The sequence below is a fragment of the Chaetodon trifascialis genome, chromosome 12 (assembly GCF_039877785.1).
Source record: "Chaetodon trifascialis isolate fChaTrf1 chromosome 12, fChaTrf1.hap1, whole genome shotgun sequence".
Taxonomy (NCBI): domain Eukaryota; kingdom Metazoa; phylum Chordata; class Actinopteri; order Chaetodontiformes; family Chaetodontidae; genus Chaetodon; species Chaetodon trifascialis.
The window spans coordinates 9,227,366-9,248,708 of NC_092067.1; the positions used below are offsets into that span (position 1 = coordinate 9,227,366).

Below are 21,343 nucleotides of genomic sequence, written 5' to 3' on the forward strand. Positions count from 1 at the left end.
CTCAGCGGATCAATATCAGCGCAGCTGGAGCCGAACAGGAACCGGCATCGACGCACTGTGTGGAGCTGACCTTTCCCACTCCCCCCGGTCATACCTTCCTTCACCTGAGAGGTCACCGGGCCAGCCACCGAAAGAGCCATTAGGAGGTGATTTCAAGTGCTAAATAAGCTGTGCATACACCGAGATTTTTCCTCATCGGCCTCTGTGAGGAACAATCTCAGTTTATGCACTTTTTGCCAAAATAGAGAGTTTGACTGGATTGATTGGCTGATAATGCAAATGTGTGATGTATGGGGACGAGAGCTCAACCAAAGTGAAACGTATGAAAGGAAAAAACACTTGTTTTAGTAGGTTCTAATGGATTGGAGTTAGATAGCGTTGCCTGGTTGTAATCAGCATCGCCTCCCTGGAGATCCTACCAGCCTTTCTACTCAGCCTACCACTCCATCCTCTCAGCAGTCTGTTTAACTGGAGACAGCGGTGCCTGCAGTCCAGCAGCTCCATAAGACAGACAGAGTGCCACTTGCTGCTACAGCGCAGAGTCGCCCTGCAGCGGTTATTCACCATCACTAACAAGTCCCAATAAGTGTTTTCTATGCTCCTGGACGAATACAAACCATGACACATGTAACAATAATGACAGTGACTTATTCACAAAGAGGCGTGCGCAGTTTGGCAAGACCAGTGTCTACAAAACAAGCAGCCGGTAGTAAAACACCTAAGTTATTTTTCTCTAGCCCATTTAATTCATCTGCAGCCTTAATTTATGCGTAGGCCTACTCGGACTGTGATATTTGCTCTTCAAAGAGCCTCAGATCCGTTCACTGGCGGCAATCTATGTCATTATCTTTACTCACAGCACTACAAAACATCAAATTAGAACAAACACGCCTGAAGCGTTCTTAAAACCATCTAAATTAATAACAGAACTACACACACATATGGCCATCTCCCATAACTGGCTACAGCACAAGCGCGAAGAAGCTCTCAGAAACCATGAGCCGAGTCAAGTTCAAGTTGACCAACTCCTGTGCAGTGAAGTGTCCAGCGTGGGGGGGAAGGGGTGAGGAGTGGGATGCATTCATGTAGTGTGTTTTCAAATGCACTCTGACTTGGGAAAATATAAAGTGACAAGATGTGATATATGGAGGAAAAACGCTTTGCTGTGTTTCCTAAATGAGCAGACTGACAGACACACACATGCGGTGAGTGTGCTGAGTGTGCAAAATGAGAATGCTTGGCTTTTCTTTTCACTGAAATTTCTAAAACTCTTAAAGACGTTATTTTATTTAAAACCAGCCAGTCATACAATCCTGACCATGCACGCAGTTCACTTCAATTCCCCAAATCTCTGTTCATTTTATCAGCACAGCAGCCACCTTGTCTATAGGGCCTGGAAAGCAAGCTCTGCAAAGCTTAACATTGTCATGTTCTTTAGCCTAAAGACAAGACCTGAGAGCGTGAAGGATTCATCAGGAGTTGATGACTAGATTACAAAGTCTGAGACGGAGCAAACCTTCCTCAGAATGCCCGGTTAATTCCCAAAAACAGACAAAATGCCTCCAAAACAAGACGTCACTCGCTTAACCGCAACCAGCAACCGATGAGATAGAAAGCATGAAAAAGCAAAGGAAATATGTAGCACTTGCAACACCTTTTATTATATTTGTATGCAGTAAAATTCTTATCACAATAAGGAAGAAAACACCTCTTAAAACTTTGAACAAAAGCACATAACGAAACAACTGCCCATGTTTAGCTCATAATTGTACATATTTATAGTAAAGAAACATTCTTTATAAATACTGTTTCATCTGTAGCAAGTAAATACCATAATTTAATTACAAATGGATAAATACGGCAGTTGATATTTACAAAAGAATGGTGTAGTTACATAAAATCGAACGGCACAACGTTTATTTTCCTCACAATCTTCCAGATAGTATTTCACAATTCAAACTTGCAAAGCACAAAACATCACAAGTTAAGCCCAGCAAACTAAAATATACATTCACAAGCATAATATTGTGGTCTGTTTGAGTTAAATGTTAACTTTGGCACTCTTTCCAGTTTATAGATGTTTAGTATAGTACAATCAATTTGCCTTAGGATCACAATATTCAACATTATGGTACAATTTTAGCGTAATATGTGCACTAAAAGTCCAGTTAGAGAAATAGCTACCATTGAAGGAACACCTATACACCAAAGACTGACAAACTATCACAACCAATGGGAAAGTGGGCTTTTTAGTAATTATTTACAATATGAAATACACCTCAACTATTATACATATTTTCCTCTGTTGGTAATCGTCATCTTCCCTGGTGAATCAAAAATAATAAAATAAAAAATAAACAAATGTTTGTGTGCCTCTTGTGTGCACGTGTCCCAATCTCCTGCTGGATGGTCCAGTGCTGTGAAATGAGTGTGTGTTGCTTCATTTCAGCTTAGTCCTACACATACCATTCACTGAAATTGGAGGATAGGCCACTGTGGCTGGTGGTGTTGTGCACAGCTGAGGCTGGGGACAGGGTGGTGTTGCTTTGGGTCTCGGTGGTGGGAGACACCAGGCCTGGAGGTGTGGAGGACTCGTAACCAGAGCTGGCTGCTGGTGATGAGTCTGATGCTGGTGGCGAGGATTCGTGGACCTGAAAAAAAAATGCAAAGGCGGAGATTTTATTTACAATCCAGCAATGGCTTGACAAAAAGAATCGAGGTGGAAATGAATATTGCACATCTAGAATCATATGTGCGCTTAAAGGCCTGACACACACACGCATTTCCTGACAGGCGTATTTACCTTCATGTGTTTTCGTAGGGAGCTGGGATGTGTGTAGGACTTGTCACACATTTTGCAGAGATAAGGCTTGTCCGACGTGTGGACGTGCATGTGTTTCTTTCGGTCGCTGCTGTTTGCAAATCTTCTGTCGCAGCCCTCAAACTCACACTGGAACGGCTTCTCTCCTGCAGGGGAAATAAAGAAAAGTTAAACAGGAAGAAACACGGTCAGATATTTTTTCCTGAGCAATGCCTCGGGCTGAACTAGGTGCTGCGCAGCGCTGTGGATGCGTAAAATTCAAACGCAAAAAAAGTTGAGTGTACAGTGAGCTACTGTGGGCGTGTTCCCTAAAATCGCAGCAATTTTAAACAACTCGTATCATGATCCCAAATGAGTTTAAGGCATTTTTTTCAAATGAGACGAGGGAGCTGCTTACATCTTATTTAGCCTAAATAATGCGCATAGTGATTTGGAGGGGGTGGGAGAGGGGGACAGGGCCGTCCTCAGCGGGCCTGCAGGAGGCGAACCATTTGCTGGGAGACAATAAAAATCTAATTAGCACCTGACCAATTTCATGGCACGGCACCATAATGTATTTCCCAAGAAAATAAGTCCAAATGTGAAAGGCTGGTAATGGCCCTGTCCAGCACCTCAGCTCCCATCAAAGGGACGCACGAGAAAACAAAAGGCATTCGTTACGCACATACAGTACTGCTGGTGCTGTGCTCGGTTAAGCCAGAACCACGACACACACAACTCCTAAACAGACAGGATTTACACATCGATTGGAAATTTAGTGCAAATAAATTCTCTAAGGCCAAAGCAGGCTGAGGAAAATCTATATGGAAAGGGGAATAGTGTGCGCTCTAAAAGCGCAGCATCGAGAACAAGCTACATTAAACCAACTGATATGATTTACTACCAGCCTGGTTACTCTCACGCAACGCGCCTCCAACTGCCCCCTTTGACCCATTTTTAAAGTTTACCCAGAATAATAACACACCGACAGAGGCGGTTAAAATGTTTTTCTACACGTTTGGAAAATGTTTTACGCCACATGAATTGTTCCAATGAGCCGGGTGTAGCCGTGCAATGAAGAAACAGTTCCGCTAAAGCATGCCCTCTCTCTCCTGGACGTGCTCCTAAATCTACTTTGACTGTTTCTACTGATCTATCTACTTTAGCAACCCAAAATAGCTGCTGATAATTAGATCCTAATTTGTGTTTGGCACGGCGCATATTTACAACAGCGAAATAATGCACATGCACGTCTACCAACAAAGGCACCGGTCTTACAATTGAAATAAATATGAACCACAAAAAAGACTTCACTGTGTTATGATAATTACCTGTATGTGTTCTCTTGTGTATCTTCAAGTTTTCCGACCGTGCGAAGACCTTTCCACAGCCGGGGAAGGGGCATGGAAAAGGCTTCTCCCCGGTGTGCACCCGAATGTGGTTCACCAGTTTGTATTTCGCCTTGAATGGTTTGCTCTCCCGGCCGCAATCCTCCCAGAAACAGACGTGGTTGGTCTGCTCCGGTCCACCGACATGCTCCACCGAGACGTGCGTGACCAACTCGTGCATGGTGCTAAAAGTTTTGTTGCAACACTTCTTTGGGTTGCTGAGCTGCTCGGGGTCGATCCACTTGCAGATGAGCTCCTGCTTGATGCACTGCTGCCTCATGTAGCGGAAAAAGGCACCGGGGTGGTGGTGGGCTGCCATGTTCATCCCCATGTTCATATTCATGGAGCCGTACTGGTTGTGGAGCTGCGCCGCCGAGTACGGGTCGGTCCTCGGGCTGGAAACCTGGTGATACTGGTCGGAGCGTCCGAAAACTTCTCCCGGTAGTCCGAGCCTCATTTGCCCGTTCAGGACATTCGGGGATCCGTGGGACCCGTGCTGGTCGTGGATTCCGGGGAACAGAATGTGGCCTTGAGTGTCTGTGTGGGAGTGATGAAGGGATCCCGCCGTGGGGCCAAAAATAGTATGTTGGCCGCTCGCCGGAGAGGATTCTCCGAAGCCACGACTGCGAAAGAGAAAGTCCCTGGTGGAGTTGAAAGGAGAGCTTGCATACGACGTGACATGGGCAGCGTGAGCCCCCAGCGCCGCAGCGGGGTAGCCCGGCGCCTGGGTGGTGAAGGCAGAGCTCTGTCCCGGAGAGAGATCATGGTTCAGCTTAAACGCACCCATGTGTGCCGAGTCTACAAAGCTATTTTGTGCCAAACTCAAGTCTCTCTCCTGCATCTCGCTCGCTGAGTGATGCCTGGCAAATGACCCTACTCCCAGTCCGGGGAACTGGTGACCAGCATCCAGTAACATAATTTCAGTAAGGAAAAATTTTTAGTTGTTCTTGTTTAAATCAGCGCAGGGGTCAGAGCTACAGAAAACAAGTTAAAAAAAAAAAATAAATCAGATGATGCTGGCGCGCAACGATTCAACTTCCAACCTTGGAAACACCATATCAGGCGTGCTTCAAAGCGCTGCTCCGCTCATGAGGAAAAAATAAAATCAGCTCTGCTTATCGAACACTGAATTTACTTCTAGTTAACTTGTGCCGCAAAAATCCAAAATGTCACGAAGTGAGGAGTTTCCTTGCGTCCTCTTCTCTTCACTGCGACAGTTGGCCGCGTTAAAATGCACTCGAAGAATTAAATAATTATCTTACTAGGTGTCCTCTGCGCACACAGGGCGAGAGTAGCCGGAGCATCTCAAAAAACGCTGTTTCCGAGTGGGTTTGTATTTATTTCTCTGGCTCGCCTGTGTTTATCGCGGAGGGTCCCTGTTTCTCCGTGGACTGGCTCTACCTCTTCTTCCGCCCCCTTTAACTGGAGCCCGTTCATTCGTTCCTCGCAGTCTCATTGGCCACTGCGCCTCATCAATCCCAGGTGCCCCTCCAATAGCAGGTAGCGCTTTGGCGACTTAATAGTTCAACGCCATTTTCCACTAATAATTACCGCCTACTTTTAGGAGAAGATTTTGAAGGGGGGGTGGGGGGGTTGGGTGCAAGCGAAAGGATCACGACAAGAGAGGAGGAGAGGAGAGAACATGTTTTTGTTGTTTATGTGCAATACGTGACGAGTTGCGGTATGTTTAAGAGATAAAACTGTTGTTTGATAAGAAATAATAAGAGTGGAGATGGACACAAATATTTAGATCGAGGGGGGAAAGTTTATCAGCGGTGGGCGAGGGAATTGTTGCTGAATTTAAATGCAGAGCAAGAGCTCTGCGTATTTTACATTAAGTGAGACAATAATGAGCTATAGCAGCCTACACAGAGCCGTGCTATTAAATATAGGGCTTGCAATTAACCAGCATGATATCTAAAATGACGCTGATAGCGCAAGACGTGCAGGACGCGACGCCAGGCTTCTTAAAAGCGCCATGCACCGGTTGAATGTTCAATTATTTTATTGACCTGCAAAGTGCTGAAATAATGCATCAATAGGGGTGGGGGTGGAGGGTAAATAAATAAATAAGAATTATGCAAACCAGATATTGATGTACTAATGTAATGCACTCGGTGTAAAACCTCTCCTTTTTTAAAATGAAAAAAGTATCAGAGCAAATTCTAATGAATTGTTCTAATTAAACACACATATGTCTTTCAAAAATGCTGATATGTGGTAATCTGTTATTAAGTTAAAGTTTAGAATCATTAAAATCTGACGAAACTCTCCCCACTTCATTCTCCACAGCTGAAAAAGCATGTGTGGCTTCATATGGAGTCCAGTGGTTTTTCACTGGTTGTAGAGCCACAACTGGGCCTTTAGTGGTGCTCCAGTGCTCACACTGGCAACCGCCAGTGGTTGTTGTTGGTTCTCTTTAATGGTTCCATATGTTGCTGGTTCTGCCTCCTCGGTGGTTCTCACATTCACCACAGCAATTAAGTTACATGCTATGGTGGTGAACTGCGCTCAGATCCAAGTTAACCATTAGTGACCTGTGAGGTCGAGCCTTGCCTGGACTCACTGTAATAAAGTTTTAGCAATTAAAGTCGGATGTTTTTCACTCGATATTGAGTTAAGATGTTCCGGTGCCTTCTGTGAGTATGGCGCTGTGTGATGTTTGGTTTTAGCCCCAAAATGATGCCCAGAAGAAAACAATAGGCTGCAGCCATGCAGACACAGTTTTACGCTGTCAACCACATCAGTTACTACATGAGATTTCCCTTTTTGGTTCCCAAGTCATTTTTTTTAACAAAGATTTGCCTCATTTACTGGCAACTTTCCACCACAAGCATGCGCCGAATCTGCGTGCAAATGAGGATGCACAGGCCATACAGCACAGCTGCTCATTCACGCACAAGTCAAAGGAAGTTTACTCACATTTTCACCAAATCGAAATCCCACAAGTAGGTACTCCCGTTCCATGACACAAGCCCTCTGTCTGTCTGCAGCTCTCCGGCGCTCTCTACGCGACAAATCGCGGTGAAGGCGAGGGAAACGTATAAAAACTTTTTTGAAATTGTGCGTGTCTTCGCTCAGAGTGGGACAGGCTGAGCGTTGTGTGTCCCATTCTTCCAAGTCTATTTCAAGCCGCGCCACAGGAAACACAGGAGCTGATCCAAGTTCAAAGTCACGTCTGCCGACCCCTATAAGAAGTTCTTTATTTCTCGGGAAAACCACAAAACCTTCCCCAGATAGGAAAAAAGAGAAAGAAAATTAAAGAAGGAAAAAAAAAATCTATCGGGTAGACGCACATGGCTGCGGGTTTCCCCCTCTGCTTGGGGAAGAAAGGGGGTCCAGCCTATTGAAAGTCCCCCAAAGACCAGTATTTCAACAGGTTTTAGAATCAGTGATATACACTTGGACATGGCCTACACATCTAAAATATTAATCAGCTAAAAAATATACCCAGAATGAGATGTGAAGCCTGAGCTGACACAAAGTAACACCGCCTTTATCGATAAAGGCAGCAGTCTTCATCACATAAGGGCGCTCTGCCTGTGTGTTGTAACGGGGGCCAAAGGCGTATTTCTCCTCTCTGTTATCTGACAATATCAATATGTTGACACACTGGAAGGTTACTAGTGTGGCTTCTGTGACCTTGTGTTTCATGGATGTTTGACCTCTGACCCGTTAAGACCACATATGTTGCCCTCTTGACTCCTTTTGGTAAAATAACCCTGTTTATGACAAAGCGTCTTTGTTTTAAAGAGAGAGAGGGAGAGAGAGGGGTTTAAGATGTCCCCCTCTTCCGTCTGAGGCATCGACAGCTCCGGGTAATTTGGAAGCTGCAAGGCAGTAGAAATTAACCCATTCCTTCAGAAAAGTTCAAAGTCCCCTCTATTAATTTAGATAATTGAAAAATATGCGTTATAAAAATTAATCTTCATTCATCTGACGTCAAAATGCAATAAAGTGCCACGTGCATTGCGAGAAATGCACGTGCATGACATTCAAATTGTCACGGTTAAGCATCAGGGACAGTAACCCTGGTTACTGGTTTCTCATCAAAAAATAGAATTCTTCTTCTTGTTCATTTTCTCTGGATTTAACGTGCTGTTTCACTGAATGTGTATGAAACAGGGGCCCTTAAATCCTAAACAATGCACCCACTGCTCCTCTGTGTTTTATGGGTTTCCAGAAGCTCTCAGTGGAGCTGGCCATATTTTATTTATTTAACAAAATGCCCGAGAAAACGGCCCAGGCGTGTGGTCATGGCTGAGTTGTTTTAGTAACTTTTTAATTCGGATAAAAATTAAAATATTACCGGAAATAACGTCAAAAATGAGCAGATGTTAAAAAAACAATAAATAAGATCAATCCCAGTGCAGAGAGACCAATTAAACAAGCACGTCTAGCTATAAATTCATACATGTATATTTGTTATTATATTTTTTCAGACTACAATACGTTATATATTTATTTTAGAAGTCTGGGCAGGCATGAAACCTCAATTCAAAGCTTTTTTTTTTTTTTTTTTTTGCAGCTTCTGATGATCAAGTTCATAAATCAGTTTCAACAGAGCAGCACGTGCAACAGGCTTATAAAACGGAAACCCTTTCCTCTCCATCACGATGGAAATCAATTCTCAAAGCTGATCATGAGAGGGCAAATGTGGCGCTGATTCCTCGATTTTAACTTTGACATTTTTAAAGGCAGTTGCTTCAACTTACGAGACGGTGATTTGTAGTTTGAGGCCAGCTATCACAAATCGATTGGAAAGGTGTCTGAATGAAGACATACCAATGACAGATACGATACGTGTCCTGTTGTCAACAGGGACTCAGTGGCGTGATCCGTCATAGTGGACCTGAACGCGGTTTAACAAGTGTCTGACAGCCTCAGGTGTGAGCAGGATCACAAAACGATGGTAAATAATAGTTAGCTGACGTGCAGAGGGAGGGAAAAATAAAATGCATGACACCTTGAACAGGTCGAGACATTCAGTGATGTAAAAATGAATGCTGTCATGCTGCTGTCTTACTTCACTGCTGCACGTTCAGAACGCACGCTCAGGTCTGCTGTAACTTCTAACCTATTTCAGCCAGGAGAAATCATTTTAATGGGACTTTTTATTGAGGCATTGTGAAAAAATGTCTGAACAAATAAGACGTTTTATTGGTTTTCCTAACTTCAGCATTTTTGTGTGATTGAGATGACAGCCTAAACCAAACTCCGTTTAAAGCTTCTTTAAATTTAAGCGCAGGAGTCATGGGCTGTTATTCCTATCAGCACACGAAGAAAATGAATCATATTCCTGGAATACTGAGCAACAGCTGCGGCGGGGAGAACAGGGTTAAAATGAGCAACACCTAAAAGAAACCAGACTCTGATGTTATTTATTTATTTATTTATTTATTTATTTATTTATGTAATTTACTTTTTTCCGGTAATTCCTTTTTTTATGTTTAATTAAGCAATTCAGCCTCTTTACACAGGTGCTTTTTTTCATATGTTCCTGACCAGTCACGTCTTAAGGGTTGCATATTAAAAAAAAAAAAAAAAAAAAAAAAAAAAGGATCAATAGCACACAGACAAACTTTGCGCCGTCACTCTTGTCTTCTTTGCACATCTTTACACTGGTCACATATTTTACACTGGTCACACATCCATCCACCAGCATCGGGCTGCCTTTTTTTTTTTTTTTTTTTTCCTTTTTCCCCCCTTTTTTTCCAATGGTGACATCAAATCAATAGTAAAACGCTTGAACAAACCAAACCAGAGATTCTAGGCTGCATTTATCATCCACATGCGCCAGCACCGGTAAACAGAAAGCCACACAAACAGATCCGCTAGTAACTTTGTGAGTACAACTTTTTGGAGTCAACAGCGATAAAGAGAGTGAGGGGGCGGAACCCTGCTGAGCCCCTGCGCTGAACGACAGCCAATCGCTTCGTTCTCCTAACTGCCAGTCACCGAAATCCGTCCAATACCCGCAGTGCCATTTCTAAACTGTATTCCCCACTGTGTCCTCCAACTGTTGTATGTTCTGCCAATCGCTTGAGGACAGAGTGGGAAAAGGAGCAAGCAGAGTTAGACGCCGGACAAAAGAACTTATAGACCCCTTATATACATATTTTCCTAATGTTTTAGAGAGCGTGGTGTGGTGAAAAACAATTGCGGTGAGTGCGGATGGACTTGTCAGTGTAGTTATGGAACCCCCTTTAAGCAAGAGGAATCCGGCGATAAGATTAGCGGATTTGGCAGCGACTCAACCCCTTCCTCATCAGAATATGACAGGCTTCCCGGGGCTAGGGGGGCATCACCCTCTCTCCCACCATGCCCACCTCCACCCTGGGGAGCTGGGCAACGACCCCGGAGTGGCACTCACTCCATTTGGACCAGAGCACATGGCACAGACAAATGCTCTCAAACTTAGCCCATCTCAGCACATTCAGAGCCATCCCGAAGCCCAGACCGCGGCATCTTTCACTTCTGCTCAGACCACAGTTGGTTTCCCCGTGGCTCACCCCCACTCAGGCTACTCAAGCAGCAGGGACTTCATCCTCAGGAGAGAACTCTCAGCCTCTGCTATGCATGCACTTGGCGACCAGCATAGTTCCGCCTCCTCCCCTCATCACCATGGCATGTTCATCTCCCCAACAGGTGCTTATGGGCACACGGAAAGTGGGGCCCATTCACTTTTCACTGGACTTCACGACCAGGCGTCCCCAGGTGCCCACCACCATGCCCTCAATGGGCAGATGCGCCTGGGTATACCGGGGGACATCTACGGCAGGCCAGAGCACTTCGGGCACAGGCCAGAGCACTATGGACCCTCTTCTCTCCACAGCTACAACTCCATGAACCTCAATGTGAACATCGCTTCTGCTCCTCACGGAGCGGCGGGGGCGTTTTTAAGATACATGCGGCAGCCCATAAAGCAAGAGCTCATCTGCAAGTGGATTGACCAGGAGCAAAATCAAAAAAAGCCCTGCTCGAAAACTTACAGCACCATGCACGAACTGGTCAACCACGTCACGGTGGAGCATGTCGGGGGACCGGAGCAGAGCAACCACGTCTGTTTCTGGGAGGAATGTCCACGGGAAGGAAAGGCTTTCAAAGCGAAGTACAAACTGATCAATCACATCCGAGTTCACACGGGAGAAAAGCCCTTCCCGTGTCCCTTCCCGGGCTGCGGGAAAGTGTTCGCCCGCTCGGAGAATTTAAAGATTCACAAGAGGACTCACACAGGTCAGTACGTCTAATTGTGTAAATGTGAGTGTGAAAAATATCGACCTCTTCTTGCTACTCGCATCCGAAGCGGATGGACGGTGCGACCGCGCGTAATTGCGCAACGAGAAAATACAAGTTTTTTTTTATTCAGTGACGCATTCGCACAGTGAGTAAACGTGTTTCATTTCCCTTCTTGAATATAAACTTTTTTTTTTCTGAACTCGCCGAGACGCCTGCAGTAGGCGTGAGAGGATTAGGGCATATCATTTGTAAAACGTGCTTACGTACATGCAGGACAGCGCTAGAACACGCGTAAATGTAATTATCCTCAGGCGTGGGACCTTAACGCAAAAGCTGCGTTTATACATCGACGAGTGTTTGCACATGGTTCATGATATCTTAACATACGACACATGCTTGGTTTATTAGCTTGGAGCACTGCTTTACTCAGCACGTACTGGAGTAGGAGCTATGGGCTGTGACCCCTGTCTGCTTAGAAGTGAAATCCGGTTACACGTCGAGCCAAAACAACTGCGTCCTGATCAAACGCTTTGTGATTAAAGTTCGAGGCTGTGAGTCTCATCAGACCAACTTTCCACAACGTTAAGGTCTCATGATCGAGCTCGAATGTCGAGAGCTGATTTTTGTTGTAATTACATAGCCCGAGAGTCGTGTTTTGCCCCCCAAAAACGCTCAATTTTGGCCTTTTGCCACCAATATGGAGAGGCCTCTGCACCTTACTGGATGATGTAAAATCCCCAGGGACACCAAGAAGCAATCTACCAAAAATATAAGTCATCAGAGAGTCACCTTCTTTATTGTTTAGCATTTTGAAAACGCACACTTCACCTTAAACCATTTCACATTTTATTTTTTAATTCATGTTTCCGCGTGTCTGTGTGTGTGTGTGTGTGTGTGTGTGTGTGTGTGTGTGTGTGTGTGTGTGTGTGTGTGTGTGTGTGTGTGTGTGTGTGTGTGTGTGTGTGCGTGTGTGTGTGTCTGCGTACGTGTGTGATGAGTTATAACCACGGTACATAAACGACTCCTGGTGGTCTCTTGAGTGCCCCCTCTCTGCCCCCACCACGTCCACACATACATGTAAGCAGAAGGCCTACAGGCACGTTACCCATGTTCACGCTGGAAAATGCTTTGGACAAGGGGGTGTGGAGTTGTAGATGTTTGGTGAATACGCTCTGGTCGAGGAGGAAGCCCCAGTGGAGAGGTGTAGGCTGCCACACCGAGCACTTAATGAGAAATGACCCTCGTGTTGTATTTATTTAAGGTGGTATGATAAGAAGCTGTGGTTCGGTGGGCTTTAGGAGATACGGGGAATTCATTTTCCATCCCAGCCTTGTGGTGTGGCTGAAAATGTAAATGGCAGCTCTGTAGACTTTTACATGACAGTTTGTTTTTTTTTTCAAGGCGATGTCATGATTGCACGTGACACTGTCTGCATCTGTCTCTCGTTTCTTGCAGGAGAGAAACCTTTCAAGTGCGAGTTTGACGGCTGCGACAGAAAATTCGCCAACAGCAGCGACCGCAAAAAGCACTCCCACGTCCACACCAGTGACAAGCCTTATTACTGCAAGGTCCGCGGCTGTGACAAATCCTACACGCACCCGAGCTCGCTGCGGAAGCACATGAAAGTGCACTGCAAGTCCCCGCCGCCCCCTTCCACCAACGTCACCTACATTTCCTCCACGAACCCTCTCGGAGACCCTCTCTCGCCCAGCTCCGAGCCGCACAGGAACCGCTCGGCGAACCTCTCCCCTCAGGTCACCAACCTCAACGAGTGGTACGTGTGTCAGGGGAGCGGGGGGCCCAACCACCTCCACACCCCCTCCAGCGATGTGCCAACGTCAGAGTCAGACGACGAGGACTCTTTCAGAAATTCAGACCCAAGGACAATGCTCTGATGCCCTGTTTACAACCACGTGACCTGGCAGACTCGTCATCCACTTGACCCGTTAAAGCGCGCGCGTCCACGGCAGGCCGGCTCGCTTGGGACAGGTTCTATTGATCGGTTATTTTCACTGTAGTATTATTAAACCACTGTGCTCAACGTGGATGCAATGCAGGCCTAAGAGCACGTTTGTCTGAGGTGACCCCTGACCTTTCTTCAGATGTAGATCATAACTGCCAGAATAAAACATTTCACACCGACATTACAGCTGAAATTAAAAGTCAACAAAAAAAAAATCGTCTTTGAAAGGGGCAAACATTTTAAAGCGAGTCTCTGAATAGAACCATCTTTTAACAATATGCAGCCTTTAATTAACTGCATGACTTCAGACTCAACTGGTGTGCTGAAATGACATCTTTCATGTGGCCTCCCATCATCCCCTTGCAGTTTAATAACTGGCCTGCTATCCATCACTGTCATATTCCAGACATTTAAGGCAAACAAACGGTACTGCTCCTATAACCCACATGTGGCAGCAAATGTTAATGGGCAGAATCCAGAAGATTTTTTTTCTTTTTTTAATTTCATGTGATTTCTTTAGGATGTGGTACAAGCTTTGATAAACCAGCGAGGGGGAAAAAAAATTGGGAGGCAAACATTTGAGTGTCTTAAGGGTCCTCATTTACCTTTTCAGATTTATACAATACATGTGTTTGGATGGAATTTTGTAATATTTAAGAACTATTTAAGACTATATTTTATGCAAAATACACAAGTGTTATGCTCGTTACAGAGTACGAGTAAGTCCCTTGAGACCCTAAATGTCTACACTGACAGGCTTTGATCCTGTAGGATTTGTATATATGTAATTGTACTGATGCTTGTGAATGTTGTGTAGGTTTAATTAAAAAAAAATGTTGTTTTGTACATTGTAATTTATTTGCTGGTTTCAATGTTGTACTGGAATTACAGGAACACCAAAGAATAATAATATCAGTTTTGGTGATGCATAGTACCCTGCTGATGTTTTGTTTTGTTTTGTTTCCCCCCCAATTTTACTTTCATGTTATGTTGACTTTTTTGATTTTTAATTGTGGTCTGTAAAAGAAGAAAACGTTGACTTGAATAAGCTGTGTAATGTGAAAAGTCCCTTCCTTGCATGCCTTTTGTAGTGATCTGTCTTTCTCTTTGAGGTGCATGGTGCCGTTGGACATGATGGATTAAAAAAAGAGATGAATCAGTTCTGATTGTGCAGACCCTTGCTGTTTAAATTTACAATATAAATTTCATGATAAAACAATAAAATAAATATAAAAAAACAGGACATATACAGCAAATAATTAACAAGTGTCAAATCCTGATTCATGAATACATTTGATTAATAAGAGTTTGGGATATTAGAGACTCATGTCTGGTTACACATCCATTCAGATGGACTCTGGTGATTATGAGATTGACAGCTACTTATTAAATATATTTTAGGAAGCTTTATATTTATTGTCAAATAATTACCGTTTTTATGTGACATGCAACAAACATCAATGTCGTTCTCACCTCAAACGGAAAAAAAGTAGCTCTGTTCGCTTCCTAGCCTGACATTTCTATAAAATATCCGCTGTTATCTCAGAAATAGGCCTATAACGGGCCAAGGAGGCTGGTATAAACTAATCACTGAGCTAATGGGAAAACTTATAGCCCCCTGATGGCGCTACCTCTGAAAGGCGCGACAGCACAAAGCAGCCGAGGCATGAATCATTCATGGGAAAAATAAAAGATAAAAGATATCTGACAATAAGCCAGGCCTTGTATAGAGTGTATAAAACAAGTTCCCCCTCTTATTTCCTCCATTAAAACGCACAATCTCACTTTCAAAGAGTTGCCTGTCCAGTCTATAGAATTAAATTGACCAACGCGAGTCCTGCACCACTTCAAAGGCTGCAGCTTCTGAGAGGAAGGCTGGCCGCTCTGACAGTCTTCATGGTGCGTTAGGATTTCTATGGCAATTGGGTAGTGAGACGCTCGCATTTGAATGTGTCTGGTTGAAAAACACTAACTGCTACTAAATGAACTATAATCAAAGCTCAGGATGGACCCTCTCCAGAAATGTGTGTTGCCACAAATACACCGTTGGCAGGTGGATGACACGCAAGCCGCACACACCCTGGTTGCATCTGCCTGGTGAGAATTTGATATATTGAGGTGATGACAAACAAACAAACCCTAACCTTGTTAAAATACACACCTTGAAAATGATTCTGTGCTTCTGCGTTGCAGCAATTAAGACACTTTACTCAGGTCAGCCTGGAGGATGCTGGGACTGCGGCCACAATGTGCGCGCTTGATCAGCGCTGGAGTGCAAACAGTTACTAATATTCAGCAAATGTCGCAGCCCAAGAAAGGAGCCACTTGAGCAGCACTTCCAGGCTTTTAGAAAAGCGCAGGTTTGAGGAGTTGTATTAAAGGGAGGGGCTTTATCAATTTTATAGCCGTCCTCTAAGCATTTCTAAACACACTTTATCTGCCGCTTCATTCAGAGAGCGAGCACTTGTGGGCCTCCTCTCGTTTTGTGCGTGGACTTTTATGGGGATAAGGGCCTGAAGAGAAGCCTGCTCTTCCAGGTCCCGTTTGGAAACAGGCGCTCAATGAATGTTGCAAAATAAACACGATGAAAAATAACCAGAGACAGTTCCTTCGGCATTAAAAGGAGGGAGACTTAATAAAAGGAGTGAAGCAGTCACCCTTCGGTGAGAAACGCTTTGAAGTAGAACTTATTATCTGAGAAATACTTTTTGGTTGTCCTAACGACGCTGCTGAATGGGAAAGGCGCTCCTTTGTCAGCGATTTGTTCTCCTTTAGTGGGATGCCCGTGGAAATCACTTACATGGGCCACCTTAACATACTGCCTGCAAATCAGTAACTGGCAGAGTCAGACATGCAGACGCCACTTTGGAGAGGACAAAGCAAGAAGTCGCAGTGAAAACGCCGCTGCTTCTCAATTCGCCCTTTAAAAGGGTTGAATGATAATTTCTCAGACGAGCGTAGAGCCAAAACAAATGCCGTCTTGTCAGACTTTACAAGCATTATCCATCTCCTGAATGCTGTTGGCACAATGCGCACGAAAGTGGGCTTGTGAAGTGATCATTTTGCTCACAAAAGTTAAGAGGCTCAGTTAAAAATGCAGGTCAAGCACCTGCGCCTGAGACGGCGGCGCGCTTCTTGGCCTCACCTGGAAAACACGACAGGGCTCAGTGTTGTGAAAAAATAAATCAGGAAATAGATAAATAATGAGGCGCATTTTTTTTATAATTATTACGGAACTTTGGTTTTAGTTTTTGTTAAGAATTAAGCAGGTGTGTAGGAGCAACCAGAACTCCTCCATCACAAACCCCCACCCCCTCCACCCCACCCTGAAATGAAATACAGCAGAACAGCAGCACCTTGTGACAGCTCTGGCCCGGTTTCGCTCACTTAAATTAAATATTAACTTAAACACTTCTCCTGTTCCTAAATATGTCAGGACAGTGATAAGAATTGGCAGAGGCGTGTAGAGAATTTGCTGTATTTGCACCCGTTCAGTGGAGCCCAGTGTGATGAGCTCTGGACTCAAATATGGGTCATGTTCATTTCTTGTCAGTCAGAAATTCAGATTTTCATTCCCGCTTTTCACCTCAGCCTGCACTGTCCAAATCCTCACGCAGTGCAGAGGCGAGTGGCAAACTTTGCAGTGAAGAACTTCAGCGATGCCTCTGTTTCCCAATTATTGCAACCTACAAATACACGCAACGTCCCATCCCTGACATTAAAGTGTGCGTGTGTGTCTGATCCACAGCAAACTTTCTTCGAGTGGGAACTCTCCGTTGTTCAAACACACAGCTTTTAACGGCCGCATATTTGCCATCCAGGCGTTTTGCCAACTCTTCCCGAGCTCCCTACCTGCCTTACTGTCTTAAGTTTCATGATCAAGTCAGGAAGCGACGCAGTCCGGTTGCTCTCACTCCGACACTGCCTCCGGAGCTGGGTTTTTTTTTTTTTTTTCGCCCCCTCTTTCCTTTTCTTCCAGTAAAGCAGGCGCGCACTCAGCTTTTATTCTGCGAACAGTCAGTGCAGGTTTTGCAGTGGACGCACTGCAGTCTGCAGAGGACAATCCGGCAGCGAGTCACAGGAGCGTCTCCAAACTTCTCTAATTTTTGACGAAGGACTCTTCTCCCCCTCATTCATGGATGTGGAAGCTGGGGGAAGCCCTGAATTCTTTGTCCGGGTTTCCACTCGGACTGTCGGATGTCTGGGGGGAATGTCGCTCCTCTGCAGCCCAACTTTCAGCAGCTGTGGTTTCACCTATTAGCCCCGATGTCTTTCCCAAAGGAGTGCGAGAGTTAAACATCTGACAATGGGCACGCCGGGGGGTTACTCAACTGACCTGTACTTGGTTTTTAGTTTCATAGGAACTTCATTAAATCAATTACCCAGTGAGCACATCATGATTTTTGTATTTCACTGACAGAAATGTGTTTCTTTTTTCCTTCTTAGGTTTGGCCTGTTCTATAGAGCAACCTGAAGGCACCTCGGTGTCCTGCGGGTTTATGCGCCTGCACAATTAAACATAATCATAACCTGCATACAGCACTGTGTGTTGCTGAGGTAAATTGGTTTATTCCTGCTCTGACATTTAGACGGTGTTGTTTCTCACCTTCCATCTCAAGATAAGTGGCATAAGCAGGTATGACAGCTTATCATTATCCTTCTGTTATTTTAAATAGTTTTCCCTTGTTTTATTTTAGAAAGTTTCCTACAAAAAAAAAAAGAAAGAAAGAAAAGAAAAGAAAAAAGGATTGTTTCACATGAGTCCAAGCATGTTTGTTCAGAATATCTTTAACCACCCTGGAATTTGGTTTGTGTTTTCAGTGTTCAGTGTGGACAAAATAAACATAAAAGGGGGGCGGAAAGACCTCTGATCAGCAAGAAATTAAAGAGAAACTATATGGAAAATTTCAATACTAGGTGACATGAGGCTGGCCTGCAGATGTGTTACATATTTGCATCAGCACTAAGAAATGATATTTACAAAAAAAAAAAAAAAAAACCCAAAACAAAAACTGGTGTGCTTTTTAATTGATTAAATCAATTGAAGAAATATTTCACGCACCAGCTTGAATTAAATCAAGAATGCCTCTGACATTCAAATTTATTTGTGGTTCATATTCTAGGGTCGAAACATTTTCATCTCAAAAAAGAAAATGCAACGATGAGCTGACACCAGTGCAGCCATAATTATAACACTGGAGCTAAATCTTTACTCAACTGATTTCCTATGTTGTCCCATGTATCATGGCTACTTTACAGTCATGCACTGCTATTCAGAAGAGCATGATACATCACTCAGAAACTGACATAATATCTGGTGGCTCAGTAACATCTGTGGGGGTAGAGACTTGGTGCCGGTCCAAAGCCCCATCCCAGGACTGGGAGCCACTCCAAGGCAGTAGGTGAGGAGAGCAAGGTCGTCCACGGACAACCGCATGAGCCAGGCCCTGCTACCTGGCCCTTATATAGCCCACCGGCCAGAAAGTAGAAACTAAAGTGCAGATAAGCGTGAGCATGCTGCCCCAGTAGTCTCTTGCTGAATGACAGGGCTTTCCTAAAAGCCTCTAAATGCAGGATGTAGGCTTCAGCGTACTTGGAAACCTGTGCTGACGAGGGTGGAGGGAAATGGTGGAGTATATACTCTGTCAAGGAGAACCAGATGGACTTTTTAGTGTAGGATATTTTGATTTGTGCCCAGGGATGATACTGCTTACAAGGTACTTTAGACTGGACTAAAAGAAACAGCTTCATCTCTGGCACATCCTGCATGACTCTTAATCTGCTTCAGTTATTTTCAGATGAGCATTTTGTGTTGTTAAGGGCATTTTTTTTTTTTTTTTTTTTTTTTTTGAAGCATCATCAACAGAGGTGAATGGAAATTGATGTGATATTAGAAACCAAAAACACCACATTGCATTTGAAATAAACGCATTTCAACTCCATAATATTGTCGACTTTTCCCATGTTGTTACTGAAGACGTGCTGATGCTCACAAACTGACCCGGGACAAAAAATAGCAGATAGAGGCCTCTGGTGATTTCTTCGTATATCAAGGATTACTTTCACCACCATGATTCCCACTAATCAAATTTAAATCCAAGTATCTCCTTTCCTTTTCAACTTAACATATCTGAAAAACCTATCTATGATTGATCAAAATGATTTCAAAAGCATAGCGCCAGTCCACCGTTTTAATCCACCCCCATTCCTTTGCCTCGCCTTCCTCGCCATCACTTTCCCCATTGTGGGCAAAGATTGGTATCAGTGCCAGATTTGTGCAGAACTATCACGCCTGCAACATCAGAGGGTTGGCCCTGAATGCGCCTGGTTTTATTGTAGAGAAGGTCAGCATTTAGAGAGGGGGGAATCATTGTGTTGCAGCTCGGGAGAGGGGAGTGGGGTCATCCTTGGAAAAGACAGGCGAGTAAAGGAAGAGTCCAGGTAAGAAACACAAGCAGACTGAACTTAAGAATCAGTTTTGGTAATAACAAAAGACATGCGGCCATCGTCAACAGCTACAGATAAGCTCCTGACTGCTGCTCCTATGAACATCTGAGGGGTCTTCACATAGCCGAGGCGCTGTAGGTTCATCGTGGGCAAACTGGTGAAGTTGGTTACCAATCATCCACAGCTTCCAGTCTCACTGTAGGAGCTCTAATCCAACGTGATAAGCCAGTGCACTAGCAGTAAAGCATCCAGTGTGGAGGCACCACTGCTTCCTCAACCATGCAGAGCCAAGACCTCCCTCTGACTTCATGGAGGTGTCTGCGTGGATCCAGAAACATCACAAGCCCCACACCCATTCTCTTTCACAGACCTGGGTTTGGAAAAGGCAGATATGGCTCTGGATGGGCAGAAGAAAATGTGGCGTCTTGATCTTTCCAACTGACCAGGGATAAGCCAGAACGGATATATGGCTGGATAGGCAATGAGATTGAGATATGGGGTCTCCATTTGACCGATGGCTTCAAAAGAGATGTGGCGTTGGTCTGCTGAGGCCCCAGATGAGGCTTAAGACATAAATGATTTAATACTAAGATGACCTATGGTATTAATGGTGTCCAGGAAACAGCTCTTCATCCACTTTTCCATTCCTCGCCTTTGCTTTGTGGGGCACAAAAGATGTTGGGCCCAAATCAAGGTACTCTGTTCAAGGAACAGAAACGGTAACGTGAAACATGTTGAATGAAATAAATCACAACCCTCCACCTCATTTAAGGACATAAGCTGCACACTTATTAGTCCGAGCTCTTTTACTTGCTGTGAAGATACTGATGACAGCTATAATGTGTCTGGTTGTCCCACAGGACACTTAGCTCTGGACTGTCCCAATCACAAGACTAATTGTATAATTAGGCCAGCTCCGTTGGGGATGGGCACCTTTTGGCCCTTCGCAGACACTTGCCATGGTAAATGACAGTATATCTCACAAAACTATCAAAGCTTATCCATCTTAGTGACACTAAACCTTGAGAGATGGTGATATTTTATTAGCATGACTGATAGTTGGGTGAAAGTCTAAAAACATAGGATGTGACTCTCAAGTGGGCCGTGTTTATCACATAATGTGTGCTGATTATAAATGTCCAGTATTTATATAAACTAATCTGCTTCGTTTTAAGTCTTTTGTTTCAATCTATTTTCAGATTTTATAGCAGATGTTTGAATATGAGCTGTTTTCCTGTTTTCTGGATTGAGAGAGCAGCCAGCAGGTTATGTATTCATCACTTCGGTGGGAGGCTGCAGCAGAGTGGTGCTTTTCTATCAGAACTGAATTGGTCCTGAGGAGAAATGCAAGGGCCCCTCCCCTGTGCAGACACGAAGAGTCCTTATTTCCCTACTACAGCCCCTCCTTAGATTTTCAGCATCACCATGCACATCATTATCGTTGTCAAAAGTTGTGCGCTGAGTATGAACTCTCGGTGATCCGGGGGCGGTGGCAGGCGCAGCCCG

At 44.4% G+C, this 21,343-nt stretch overlaps 2 protein-coding genes and 1 long non-coding RNA gene across 3 annotated transcripts in view; 1 reads left to right on the forward strand and 2 right to left on the reverse strand.

Moving 5' to 3' along the window:
- The window catches only part of LOC139340717 (uncharacterized), a 50,601-nt gene extending 43,315 nt beyond the window's left edge, over nucleotides 1-7,286 (reverse strand). Inside the window, exon 1 of the long non-coding RNA XR_011602956.1 lies at nucleotides 7,111-7,286. This is a non-coding gene — a long non-coding RNA (uncharacterized lncRNA). The remainder of the gene's footprint in view (nucleotides 1-7,110) is intronic.
- On the reverse strand, nucleotides 1,636-7,123 carry zic2a (zic family member 2 (odd-paired homolog, Drosophila), a). The gene is made up of 3 exons (XM_070976642.1): nucleotides 4,132-7,123; nucleotides 2,804-2,967; nucleotides 1,636-2,651 (listed from the first exon to the last, which is right to left on the reverse strand). The coding sequence occupies exons 1-3, from the start codon at nucleotides 5,102-5,104 to the stop codon at nucleotides 2,457-2,459; spliced, it is 1,332 nt and encodes a 443-aa protein (XP_070832743.1). The 5' UTR covers nucleotides 5,105-7,123; the 3' UTR covers nucleotides 1,636-2,456.
- A 2,938-nt stretch (nucleotides 7,287-10,224) lies between the features above and the next one.
- On the forward strand, nucleotides 10,225-15,067 carry zic5 (zic family member 5 (odd-paired homolog, Drosophila)). Its single transcript, XM_070976162.1, has 2 exons — nucleotides 10,225-11,424; nucleotides 12,883-15,067. Exons 1-2 carry the CDS (start codon nucleotides 10,383-10,385, stop codon nucleotides 13,320-13,322), a joined length of 1,482 nt encoding a protein of 493 aa, XP_070832263.1. The 5' UTR covers nucleotides 10,225-10,382; the 3' UTR covers nucleotides 13,323-15,067.
- The last annotated feature ends 6,276 nt before the right edge of the window (nucleotides 15,068-21,343 follow it).